This window comes from Salmo salar, chromosome 16 (genome assembly GCF_965601325.2).
Source record: "Salmo salar chromosome 16, fSalSal1, whole genome shotgun sequence".
Classification (NCBI taxonomy): Eukaryota; Metazoa; Chordata; class Actinopteri; order Salmoniformes; family Salmonidae; genus Salmo; species Salmo salar.
In genome coordinates, this window is record NC_138306.1 from 48,491,636 (window position 1) to 48,505,180 (window position 13,545).

The 13,545-nt window shown below is 43.4% G+C and overlaps 1 protein-coding gene across 2 annotated transcripts in view; it reads left to right on the forward strand.

Annotated features, from left to right (window-relative positions):
- Positions 1 to 3,063: 3,063 nt before the first annotated feature.
- The window catches only part of LOC106574038 (FYVE and coiled-coil domain-containing protein 1), a 73,035-nt gene continuing 62,553 nt past the window's right edge, over positions 3,064 to 13,545 (forward strand). The window contains exons 1-7 of one of the 2 annotated variants that reach the window (XM_014149551.3): positions 3,064 to 3,155; positions 9,092 to 9,192; positions 10,966 to 11,072; positions 11,402 to 11,527; positions 12,187 to 12,293; positions 13,043 to 13,186; positions 13,320 to 13,413. In XM_014149551.3, the coding sequence (XP_014005026.1) occupies positions 9,138 to 9,192; positions 10,966 to 11,072; positions 11,402 to 11,527; positions 12,187 to 12,293; positions 13,043 to 13,186; positions 13,320 to 13,413 (633 nt within the window). In that variant the 5' untranslated portion in view covers positions 3,064 to 3,155; positions 9,092 to 9,137. Of the gene's footprint in view, positions 3,156 to 9,088; positions 9,193 to 10,965; positions 11,073 to 11,401; positions 11,528 to 12,186; positions 12,294 to 13,042; positions 13,187 to 13,319; positions 13,414 to 13,545 lie in introns of both variants that reach the window. The other variant, XM_014149552.3, reaches the window with a different exon arrangement.

Here is a 13,545-nt window from a genome sequence, read left to right on the forward strand (position 1 = left end):
GGTGCGCTCCAGACCTCCAGTGCTTACCCATGGTCCAGTGTATCCTGTTCCCGCTCCTCGCACTGGCCCTGAGGTGCGTGTTTCCAGTCTGGCACATCCAAAGCCAGCACCACGCACCAGGCTTCCAGTGCATCAGCCCAGTCCAACTCGTCCTGTTCCTGCTCCTCGCACTAGCCTTGAGGTGAGTGTATCCAGTCTGGCATCTCCAGTACCAGCCCCACGCACCAGGCCTCCAGTGCGTTAGCCCAGTCCAACTCGTCCTGTTCCTGCTCCTCGCACTAGCCTTGGGGTGCGTGTCTCCAGTCTGGTACCTCCACTCCCAGCCCCACGCATCAGGCTTTCAGTGCGCAGTCCCCGTCCAGAGCTTCCGACGACAGTACCCCGTCCAGAGCTTCCGACGACAGTACCCCGTCCAGAGCTTCCGACGACAGTACCCCGTCCAGAGCTTCCGACGACAGTACCCCGTCCAGAGCTTCCGACGACAGTACCCTGTCCAGAGAGTCCAATGACAGTGCCCCGTCTAGAGACGGCCCACAGTCCGGAACCGAGTGAGACGGCCCACAGTCCGGAACCGAGTGAGATGGCCCACAGTCCGGAACCGAGTGAGACAAAAGGAAAACCAGCCCCGTCGCGGACCACGATGTCTTGCTCCCAGACAAACTAAACAACTTTTTTGCTCGCTATGAGGACAACACAGTGCCACTGACATGGCCTGCTACCAAAACCTGCGGGCTCTCCTTCACTGCAGCCAACGTGAGTAAAACATTTAAACGTGTTAACCCTCGCAAGGCTGCCAGCCCAGACGGCATCCCCAGCCGCGTCCTCAGAGCATGCGCTGACCAACTGGCTGGTGTGTTTACGGACATATTCAATCAATTCTTATCCCAGTCTGCTGTTCCCACATGCTTCGAGGGCCACCATTGTTCCTGTTCCCAAGAAAGCGAAGGTAACTGAGCTAAATGACTATCGCCCCGTAGCACCCACTTCCGTCATCATGAAGTGCTTTGAGAGATTAGTCAAGGACCACATCACCTCCACCCTTCCTGACACCCTAGACCCACTCCAATTTGCTTACCGCCCCAATAGCTCCACAGACGACGCAATCGCAATCAAACTGCACACTGACCTAACCCATCTAGATAAGACGAATACCTATGTAAGAATGCTGTTCATCGACTACGGCTCAGCATTTAACACCATAGTACCCTCCAAACTCGTCATTAAGCTCGAGACCCTGGGTCTCGACCCCGTCCTGTGCAACTGGATCCTGGACTTCCTGACGGGCCGCCCCCAAGTGGTGAGGGTAGGTAACAATATCTCCACCCCGCTGATCCTCAACACTGGGTCCCCAGTACTCCCTGTTCACCCATGACTGCATGGCCATGCACGCCTCCAACTCAATAATCAAGTTTGCAGACGACACTACAGTGGTAGGCTTGATTACCAACAACAACGAGATGGCCTACAGGGAGGAGGTGAGGGCCCTCGGAGTGTGGTGTCAGGAAAATAACCCACTACTGTCCCCTATCCACATCGACGGGACAGTAGTGGAGAAGGTGGAAAGTTATAAGTTCCTCGGCGTTCACATCACGGACAAACTGAAATGGTCCACCCACACAGATAGTGTGGTGAAGAAGGCGCAACAACGCCTCTTCAACCTCAGGAGGCAGAAGAAATTCGGCTTGTCACCAAAAACACTCACGAACTTTTACAGATGCACAATCGAGAGCATCCTGTCGGACTGCATCACCGCCTGGTACGGCAACTGCTCCGCCCACAACTGTAAGGCTCTCCAGAGGGTAGTGAGGTCTGTACAACGCATCACCGGGGGCAAACTACCTGCCCTCCAGGACACCTACACCACCCGATGTCACAGGAAGGCCAAAAAGGTCATCAAGGACAACAACCACCTGAGCCACTGCCTGTTCACCCCGCTATCATCCAGAAGGCGAGGTCAGTACCGGTGCATCAAAGCAGGGACCGAGAGAGTGAAAAACAGCTTCTATCTCAAGGCCATCAGACTGTTGTTAAACAGCCATCACTAACATTGAGTGGCTGCTGCGAACATACTGACTCATCTCTATCCACTTTAATAATTAAACATTTATGTAATAAATGTATCACTAGCCACTTTAAACAATGCCACTGTATATAATGTTTACATACCCTACATTACTCATCTCATATGTATATACTGTACTCTATAGCATCTACTGCATCTTGCCTATGCAGGTAGTTGTGGAATTGTTAGGTTAGATTACTTGTTAGATGATACTGCATGGTTGGAACTAGAACTAGAAGCACAAGCATTTCGCTACACTCGCATTAACATCTGCTAACCATGTGTATGTGACAAATACAATTTGATTTGGAAGTGAACAAATTTATGCACAACATTGTAGAGAAATAAGCTTTTTGTGCATATGGAACATTTATGGGATCTTTTATTTCAGCTCATGAAACATGGGACCAACACTTTACATGTTGCGTTTATATTTTTGTTCAGTATAAATGGAGTGTCTCGGATTTACCTATAGAATACGAAATGCTCTGAGACCAAGTTTCAACCCACTTCGTGGTCATATTTTCATGGGCAGATGTTGGGTAGAAGTAAGCCCTTTCTCTTCGCCTGTGCAGCTCTGGCTAAAAGCCTATTTTCTTACAAATCATGCCTGAGTGGGGTGTGGTTGTCCTGAGAAATAAACCAGTCCTACATTAATCACCCCACACGATTTTACTATTTACCTTGTAATACTCTACAACCAAACTATACATACCGAGTCCTCTGCCCTTGGGTCGTCACTAATTACCCCAGCCACAAAGTCATAAACACCGCCTATTTCTACAATTTATCTTCTTAAAATCTGATTTTAAACCTATCCCTAACCGCAAACCTTAACCTTAACCACACTGCTAAGTTTATGCCTAACCGTAACTTTAAATGAATACCAGAAAGCTAAAAAAAATAACGATAGGCCTATAGCCAATTTTGACTTTGTGGCTATGGTAACTAGTGGAATCCCTGTCCTTGTCCTCATTCTCGCATTGTAAGTGGTTGACGTACTTGTCAATCCAGTTATTGTTGCCGCCCCATACATAGCAAGATTGTGTGTGGATGTAAACTATCTGGATTTTCATGGATCACGCAGTTTAACGTACGTTTAAGTAGTTTTCTTTCTTAAATGATCAATGTCTATTTGTTTATATTAATATAAGTGTTTTATGTACATTCACTTACAATGAAATAACTTATTCAGGGCTATATACATGCCAAGGACAGACTGTCACTGGATATAGTCAGATAATAATAACATTATTAGCTATGTGGACATACCAGCCCAATTTATTTAGGGTTTTAGTCAAATGTGTTGTGCAACATAATGTAGTCTAGAATCAAATGTTTTGCCAATTAGTGTTTTAATTTGAATAGCTATTAAGAATTAAGTACAGTCTATATTTTTTGTGACGTTTGGACAGCTTGTTCTTTTTAAATACAAGCCATAATAGGTCCGCTCCCAGTTTTAATCGGTTCCCCTTATCCAACAATTAGAAAACGATACAACAATGTATGAATAGTTTCACTTAGTTTACAGTTCCTCCCCACTTCCTCTTTTGGCAACATCGCGGTCTGAGTGGAGCTTTGTTAGTCTCTCGTGTATTACAATCGATCGATGGATTTTCTCATGAATGAAACCTTCTGTGTGCGAACATAATCAACTTTTAGCGACAAGTAAAATGTTTAAAGGACTAGTGCACAATGTTTTCGCCTTCTGGGGATTGATAGTTAGACATTACCCTGTTCTTACGCAACAGTTTTCAATGATCGCATTCTTGTTGCAGCCACAATACAGTCTGTTCCACTCAGAGGATACAACTATGCAATTTAAACACACACAATATACAGTTGAAGTCGGAAGTTTACATAAACCTTTGTCAAATACATTTAAACTGAGTTCTTCACAATTCCTGACATTTAATCCTAGTTCTGCCAACATATTTTCTACAGGTTTGATGTCAGTGCTTTGTGATGGCCTCTCCAATACCTACACTTTGTTGTCCTTAAGCCATTTTACCACAACTTTGGAAATATGTTTGCGGTCATTGTCCATTTGGAAGGCCCATTTGCGACCAAGCTTTAACTTCCTGGCTGATGTCTTGAGATGTTGCTTCAATATATCCACATAATTTTCCCGCCTCATGATGCCATCTATTTTGTGAAGTGCACCAGTCCCTCCTACAGCAAAGTACCCCACCAACATGATGCTGCCACCCCCGTGCTTCACGGTTGGGATGGTGTTCTTCGGCTTGCAACCTCCCCCTTTTTCCTCCAAACATAACGAGGGTCATTATGACCAAACAGTTCTATTTTTGTTTCATCAGACCAGAGGACATTTCTCCAAAAAGTACGATCTTTGTCCCCATGTGCAGTTGCAAACCGTAGTCTGGCTTTTTTATGCCGGTTTTGGAGCAGTGGCTTCTTTCTTGCTGAGCGGCCTTTCAGGTTATGTCGATATAGGACTCATTTTACTGTGGATATAGATACCTTTGTACCTGTTTCCTCCAGCATCTTCACAAGGTCCTTTGCTGTTGTTCTGGGATTGATTTGCACTTTTCGCACCAAAGTACGTTTATCTCTAGGAGAAAGAACACGTCTCCTTCCTGAGCGGTATGATGGCTGCATGGTCCCATGGTGTTTATACTTGCGTACTATTGTTTGTACAGATGAATGTGGTACCTTCAGGCGTTTGGAAATTGCTCCCAAGGATGAACCAGATTTGTGGAGGTCTACAATTCTTTGTAGACTGGCTGATTTTCTTGGCTGATTTCATTAGATTTTCCCATGATGTCAAGCAAAGAGGCACTGAGTTTGAAGGTAGGCCTTGAAATACATCCACAGGTACAACTCCAATTGACTCAAATGATGTCAATTAGCCTATCAGAAGCTTCTAAAGCCATGACATCATTTTCTGGAATTTTCCAAGCTGTTTAATTAAAGGCACAGACAACTCAGTGTATGTAAACTTCTGACCCACTGGAATTGCGATACAGTGAATTATAAGTGAAATAATCTGTCTGTAAACAATTGTTAGAAAATTACTTGTGTCGTGCACAAAGTAGATGTCCTAACCGACTTGCCAAAACTATAGTTTGTTAACAATACATTTGTGGAGTGGTTGAAAAACGAGTTTTAATGACTCCAACCGAAGTGTATGTAAACTGCCGACTTCAGCTGTATATAATACAGTGCACATTTGCACCCATTACGTTAAACTGCGTTACTAGGCTAAGATAGATAGAGAGAGAAAGAACGTTGATAAATAAGAAAGGAAGAACCAAAGAAAAAGACAGTCACAGCTGAATTAAGAAGTCTGATACGGTATTTTAGAATTTGCAGTATGCCTAACGGTCGGCCTGCATATTTTATAGACATATTTGCCTTTGTAGCCTGAGTGCCAACCTAATAATATCCACTTCACCTATCGTAGATAAGACTAAGCAAAACTCTCAGTACAGTAAATGATAGGTGTGGAGGTGAGGCAATGGATGCTGTGGTAAATGGAAAAATCTCTATGTAACCTAACATGCTGACCACACCACCTGCGTTGCCTGCGTTGCAAAATAAATGTACACATACATGTTATTCAATCATTTCATCCAAAACGCTGGCTCGTGTCAACGAGTGTCTGAGTAGCCAGGCGCTAAAATAGAATTTGGCAAGTCCAGTTGGTGGTGGTAATGCACCTTAAAGTTGGTTGCCAACCGCCATATAAAGTTCACAGAAGAAGAAGACTGAAGGAGGAGAGATTACTAGAACTAACTAGGTTTCACCTTTTATCTCAAAATGGGTCAAAATTCTACAAAGTTCCAGAAAAAAAGGACCTTGTGCATTTCAGGTAAAATAACAACCCAATGTTTATATTCCAGGACATATTAGCTAGCAACAGCAAGCTAGCTAGCTAAATGTCCATGAATGTTTCATGGGTTTCGACCTGTCCCCAAATTAATATAGTTGGTTCAGAGTTTGTTTAGATATTTCAATCTGCGTGTCTAGATTGCGTTTGGTGTGGATGGACAAAATCAACATGCGTGTGATGGTGCACGCGGACGCATGCACGTGCCCAGTCTAGTCAGCATGTAACGCCTGAGCAGCGTTTCATTTTTTATGGCCCTGTCGGGGAAGGTTCTCTTCTGCACTGGTGAACCAATCCAGTAAATATGGAGGACTTACATGCTGACTACACTGGGCACGTGCGTCCGCGTGCGCCATAGCGCACTTGTTGATTTTGTCCATCCACACTGGATGAGATCAGGACATGCAGGTTGAAATATCAAATATATTTGAACCAACTATATTAATTTGGGGACAGGGTGAAACACATGAGACATTCATGGACATTTAGATAGCTAGCTTGCTGTTGCCAGCTAATTTGTCCTGGGATATAAACATTGGGTTGTTATTTTACCTGCCCCAATGCATAGTGCCAACTGTAAAGTTTGGTGGAGGAGGAATAATGGCCTGGGGCTGTTTTTCATGGTTCAGGCTAGGCCCCTTAGTTCCAGTGAAGGGAAATCTTAACACTACAACATACAATGACATTCTAGACTATTCTATGCTTCCAACTTTGTGGCAACAGTTTGGGGAAGGCCCTTTCCTCTTTCAACATAACAATGTAATTGTTTTTTTTATTTAACCATTATTTAACTAGGCAAATTAGTTAAGAACAAATTCTTATTTGCAATGACGGCCTACCGGGGAACAGTGGGTTAACTGCCTTGTTCAGGGGTAGAACGACAGATTTTTACCTTGTCAGCTCAGGGATTTGATCCAGCAACCTTTAGTTTACTGGCCCACGCTCTAACCACTAGGCTACCTGCCAACCCCAATGCCCCCATGCAAAGCCCTCGTGCAATGCCCCTGTGCACAAAGTGAGGTCTATACAGAAATGGTTTATCGAAATCAGTGTGGAAGAACTTGACTGACCTGCACAGAACCCTGACCTAAATCCCATCGAAAACCTTTGGCATGAATTGGAACACCGACTGCGAGCCAGGCCTAATCGCCCAACATCAGTGCCCGACCTCACTAATGCTCTTGTGGCTGAATGGAAGCAAGTCCCCACAGCAATGTTCCAACATCTAGTGGAAAGCCTTCCCAGAGGAGTGGCTGTTTATAATAGCAAAGGGGGGCACAACTCCATATTAACGCCCATGATTTTGGAATGAGATGTTCGACGAATAGGTGACATACTTTTGGCCATGTAATGTATGTGTACATTTATTTTGCCACGCTCACGCACGCAACGCAGCTGGTGTGGTCAGTATGTTAAGGTGGCGTGTTGCCTGGTGTCGCCTTGTTAATATAGCGTTTCTAAAAACCAGAGGCGGGACTTGCGAAACAGACTAAGCAGACCAGGCCGGGGTTTGGAGTTTGAGAAATCAATGAGAGAAGTGAAAAATTCTTCCTTAGTTAATTTTCTTGAAATCTGAAGGTACGACCTAGATTTGAGCCAATGTCTTAACTAGTTGAACATCTTAATACTCCAACCTCGTGAAAGTGACAAACTGACACGCTTTCATTTTTGTCCAAAACAACTTTATATCGAAGAAGTGCTTTTGATTTGACGGCCTGCACATGCGCAGTTCAGTGCGAGATGACCATTAAACCCGTGTTTCTACGCATGAGCTCAGCTAGCCAACGTCATCATGACGTTCACCTACAAGTGTGATCAGGGATTTCTACTGGAGAAGCAGTTTCTGCCTATCTTCATACTGTACAATCTTTGTTGTTAACGTCCAAATGTGGTAGTTGCGTCACAGGATCTCTTTCCATATCCCATGAAAACCAGATGCATCTGTTTGTTCTGGACCCGCAGAGGGTGATCTCTATACAACCAGAGAGCCAAGAACACCATATTCAGAATCCAAGAACACCATATTCAGAATCCAAGAATACCATATTCAGAATCCAAGAACACCATATTCAGAATCCAAGAATACCATATTCAGAATCCAAGAATACCATATTCAGAATCCAAGAACACCATATTCAGAATCCAAGAATACCATATTCAGAATCCAAGAATACCATATTCAGAATCCAAGAACACCATATTCAGAATCCAAGAATACCATATTCAGAATCCAAGAATACCATATTCAGAAACCAAGAATACCATATTCAGAATCCAAGAATACCATATTCAGAATCCAAGAACACCATATTCAGAATCCAAGAATACCATATTCAGAATCCAAGAATACCATATTCAGAATCCAAGAATACCATATTCAGAATCCAAGAATACCATATTCAGAATCCAAGAACACCATATTCAGAATCCAAGAATACCATATTCAGAATCCAAGAACACCATATTCAGAATCCAAGAATACCATATTCAGAATCCAAGAATACCATATATTCAGAATCCAAGAATACCATATTCAGAATCCAAGAATACCATATTCAGAATCCAAGAACACCATATTCAGAATCCAAGAATACCATATTCAGAATCCAAGAATACCATATTCAGAATCCAAGAATACCATATTCAGAATCCAAGGACACCATATTTAGAATCCAAGAACACCATATTCTAAAAGTGAGTTCCCTGTGGAACTCATAGAAAGCTCATCTATTTCTTTCTCAGACTTGTCTTGAGGTAACACTGAGCTCACAGGCTTATGTACCAGCATAAAATATTTCACATTTTTAGCCACGACCAAGGTAGGTGGAGTTCAAACCACAAGTTGGGAAACACAGCATGGTCTCCAGCGGTGCTTAGAATTGTGTAATGAAAGTGTGTGTGTGTGTGTGTGTGTTTGACTGTATGTGTGTGTTTGCATGCGTGCGTGTGTGTGATATAGTGAGTGAATGACAGACAGAATGTGAAAGGGATGTAGTACTGAGATGTAGGGCTGGTCCATTTTTAGCCCAGTCAGATTGTCTAACTTGTCTAAATGATCATTATGTAGCTAATAATGGGGGTAGATTTTTGGTCCCAGTCCGCCTGCCTGCGTGCGTGTGTGTGTCAGTACATGCTTGTCTTTTGTTCCTGACTGTCCATCTGATTCTCTGATTCAGCAGACTGTGTATCACCCCGTGACCTGGTTGCCATAGAGCCAGTCGGACCATGGCCGGCGGTGTGGGGGAGAGCCAGCTTCAGAGGATTATCAGAGATCTGCATGGTACACTGCCATTGTGTGTTTTTGTGTGCGTGTGCGTGACTGCGTGTGACTTCTCGCGTGTCGGTCCCTTTGTAACAACCAGTGCGTGCGGGCCTGTGTGATAGTTACAGGGGTAGACCGCCACTGTCGGCTGACATCGAGAGTCATAGAGGGAGAGAAAGATAGAAAGAGAGTAGGATCACAGAGGTAGAGAAAGTGACAGAAGGGTTGCTGTGGCCTAGATGTAACTGGCTTGGCCTCGGCTTCAAGCCCGACAGCATTTCTTTCCACACATTGGTTGTCCGGTCTCCTCATTGAGACGACATCATGGAGCCGACCCTCTCCCCCAGTCCCCGGGGTGTACCCCCCAGGGTGTGGCTGGGGCGACAGAGAGGCCCTGTCAGCATGCAGCGAGAGAGAGAGGGGGTGCTTAGCCTCAGGGTGCACCCGTCACGGGTATCTTTCTTGTTTTTACGCTGGATGAGAGGCAAGTGGGTAATTGTACTGAGCTGGGATGTGTGAGGAAGGGGTCGTCTGTGTGGAGTTAGAGGTTGTGGGTAGGGGTTGGGGAGATATGCCTGGATGGATATACTGGGCTTTTGACTCCATCGGTTTTGACCTGTATATGACCTGGAAACCATTGAAATGTATCCAGGGCACTGTGAGGATATTACATCTGACTGTGTGTACTGTATGTTTGGTGCATTGTAATTGTTTCTAGAAATTTCAGGGTTTCTGTGCCCATTCAAAAGGTTCCACAGATACTGTGCCTATTGGCCTAGATCGATTTACGTTTTTTTCCATTTAGTTCAGGAGGAAGAGGCTACCAGGTCAGGGACGATCACAATAATGTGTTTCTCTCAACAGATAAAGCTTGTGTAGTAGAAACTCAGTTCCTGTCAGCTGTGTATGAGTGAGGGGAATGCTCGTGTAATGTCGATGTACAGTACCAGTCAAAAGTTTGGACATACCTACTCGTTCCAGGGTTTTTCTTTATTTTTTACTATTTTCTACAATGTACAATAATAGTGTAGACATCAAAACTATGAAATAACACATATGGAATCATGTAGTAACCAAAAAAGTGTTAAACAAATCAAAATATATTTTATATTTGAGATTCTTCAAAGTAGCCACCCTTTGCCTTGATGTCAGCTTTGCACACTCTTGGCATTCTCTCAACCAGCTTCATGAGGTAGTCACCTGGAATCCATTTCAATTAACAGGTGTGCCTTGTTAAAAGTGAATTTGTGGAATTTCTTTCCTTAATGCATTTGAGTTAATCGGTTGTGTTGTGGCAAGATAGCGGTGATATACAGAAGAAAGCCCTATTTGGTAAAAGATCAAGTCCATATTATGGCAAGAACAGCTGTGCTGCATCAGATGATCTGGCCTCTGCAATCACCCGACCTCAACCCAATTGAGATGGTTTGGGATGAGTTGGACCGCAGAGTGAAGGAAAAGCAGCCAACAAGTGCTCAGCATATGTGGGAACTCCTTCAGGACTGTTGGAAGCTGGTTGAGAGAATGCCAACAGTGTGCAAAGCTGTCATCAAGGCAAAGGGTGGCTACTTTGAAGAATCTCAAATATAAAATATATTTTGATTTGTTTAACACTTTTTTGGTTGCTACATGATTACATATGTGCTATTTCATAGCTTTTATGTCTTCACTATTATTCTACAATGTAGAACATAGTAAAAATAGAGAAAAACCATCTGTTTACATCCGTTTGTGTTCTGTGACAGCCTCTGTATTTCTCTCGCTCTCTCATGTCCTCTCTCTGAACCACAGATGCTGTTGCTGAGCTCACTAAAGAGTACAGGGAGAATGGGGAGCCAATCACAGATGATAGTCCCAATCTGCAGAAATTCTCCTACAAACTGGAGTACCTTCTACAGGTGAGTTACTCACTGTTCATAGACAGTGGTATAGTACGAACAGTGTTTTCCCTTTCTTTAAGCGGGACCAAGGCCCCAAAGCAACATCCAGGACTATTTAATTAATCAAAAAATCTATAGAACAATCTTTTTTTTTCTTCTACCAGACACAGATTAAGCAACATGCTTTTCAGTCCAGGATTAGGTTTAATCTGTGTCCAGGAAACCGCCGCACAGAGTCCAAGTCAAATCAAGGCCAACCTGCTATGCTCACCAATATGGCATTGTTCAGATCTCTGTACAGTACGTCATATACAATTTGTCGCTAACACGTCATCTACGCTTTTCAGTTTGACCAGAAGGAGAAGACGACATTTCTTGGTACCAGAAAAGACTACTGGGATTATTTCAGCGACTGTCTGGCGAAGATCAAAGGAGCCAACGATGGTATCCGCTTTGTCAAATCCATCCCTGAGGTATAGAGATCAGCACTTTTAAAAGTCAATTATAAGAATCGTCAACTGTTATTACACAATGTATAGTAGTAATTCATACTTAATGATGATCTTTAGAGTTCTTTACCACCTTTTTATGGGTCACAGCAAACACCACTGTCACCATTTATTTGTACCCTCTATCTGAAGTTATGTATACCATTACAGTTTCACCAAATGTAAAATAATGAAGGAACAAATTAACTGGATCTACAAATGATCTACCAAATCTACTTTGACGCATATTTCCCTTGTGTAATTAAACGGATAATACTCCTGACATTGCAGCTGTCACGGATTGCATAATTAACATAGATGCACTCAATTGTCAGTCTCACTGATAAGGAGTTATAAGGGCATGGGGGAATTTAGCATTCTGCTGGGTAGTGGATACTAGCCATGAAAAACAAATCATATTTGTTAACAGGATCTACATAACGGATTTAGTTGAATATTGATGATTGATTATAGACCACTTTTGAGGAATGAAAATGTCTGACGAACTTTGATTTGAACTATCCCTTTAATGGACACATTCAGGAAGCACATACGCTAGTTTAAGGTCTTATTGGCAGATGAACAGCTATCACATATATTTGCTGTACAGCACTGTGAATATTTCCTCTACTTTTCCCTTCCAGCTGAAGACTTCTCTGGGGAAAGGCAGGGCTTTCATTCGTTACTCCCTGGTGCACCAGCGACTGGCCGACACGCTGCAGCAGTGCCTGATGAACCAAAGGGTGACCAGGTAAAACTCAACCCAGCACAGGATTCACAGAAGGCCATTGGTTGAAATCCCTGTGGCAAAGAGGGGGTCATGTCTCAAAGAAATATTATACTTGGGAACTGCAAAGTGAGCAGACACTTTTTTTTTCAAATCTCAAACCTGACCCCACTCCAGCAACAGTTTTAGGTGTTAAACATGGGTGCGTAGGTCATAGGTTCACGTCTGGGATAGTGTTTGGCTAAATGAAGGGACTTGTTTATGTTGTAGACTACTATTCTGAAATCGATTGTTTCAAGTAAACGATGTTTCCTTCCTGATTCTTGTTAGCGCCTTTCATTTCTCTTTTCCCTTGTGGTGTTTTACTTCTGTAAACAATTCCCTGTTCCTCAGGTGAGTAAACACAGTGTGCCGGTTCTTATGTTGCCAAAGGTTACTGGAAGCAGTGTCCAGTGGGAGGGGAGTAGACGTTGTCTGACTGAGTATAGATACAGCATTTTGTACCAATCCGCTTCTCAAAATGTTACTTCTCCCGTTGTACAGTACGACGTCTATATGCTCGATGTACTTGTGAAATGTCCCTGTGTGTTTGTAAAAGGCATGCCCATTAGTCCAAAAAAGTACTTTTTGTAAGTGTCGAAGTGATTTAATATAATGAACAATCCAAGTGTGTTAGGGAAGGTATTTCTATGTGAATATATGCACGTGCGTGTTGTTATGCCTATTTCTCCACTCATTTCCCTGTCTATATGCTTCTCTCCTTCTCCTTGCAGTGACTGGTACTATGCTCGCAGCCCCTTGCTGAAATCCCACCTCAGTGTTGACATTGTAAGTCACCTGTATGAGCTCAACGAGATCCAGTTTGACGTGGCTTCCAGGGGTCATGACCTTGACTCGTCCTGGCCCACCTTTGCAAGGTAACCAATCGCAAAGTCATTATGTTTATAAATGCACCCAATACTCAAGATGCTGCACATTGGATTGAGGAATTGATCAACTGTAGACACTTGATGATGTCACCTCATCACATGTGTGTTTTCTGATCTCCAGGAGGACACTGGGCATGCCCAATTCACCTGGCCACATGTGGAAACCACCCAGTCGCAGCTCCAGCATTAACAGCCTGGCCAGCACATACTCACAGGTACTGACACAGCTCCTCAGAGCTTTTACTCTACTGGGACTAATATGGTTCTATAAGGAGCTAGTCATATCTTGTGAGATCATACAGTATTTCTAGTGAAGTCTTAACAATGTGTCAGGTCTGCAGTACTCA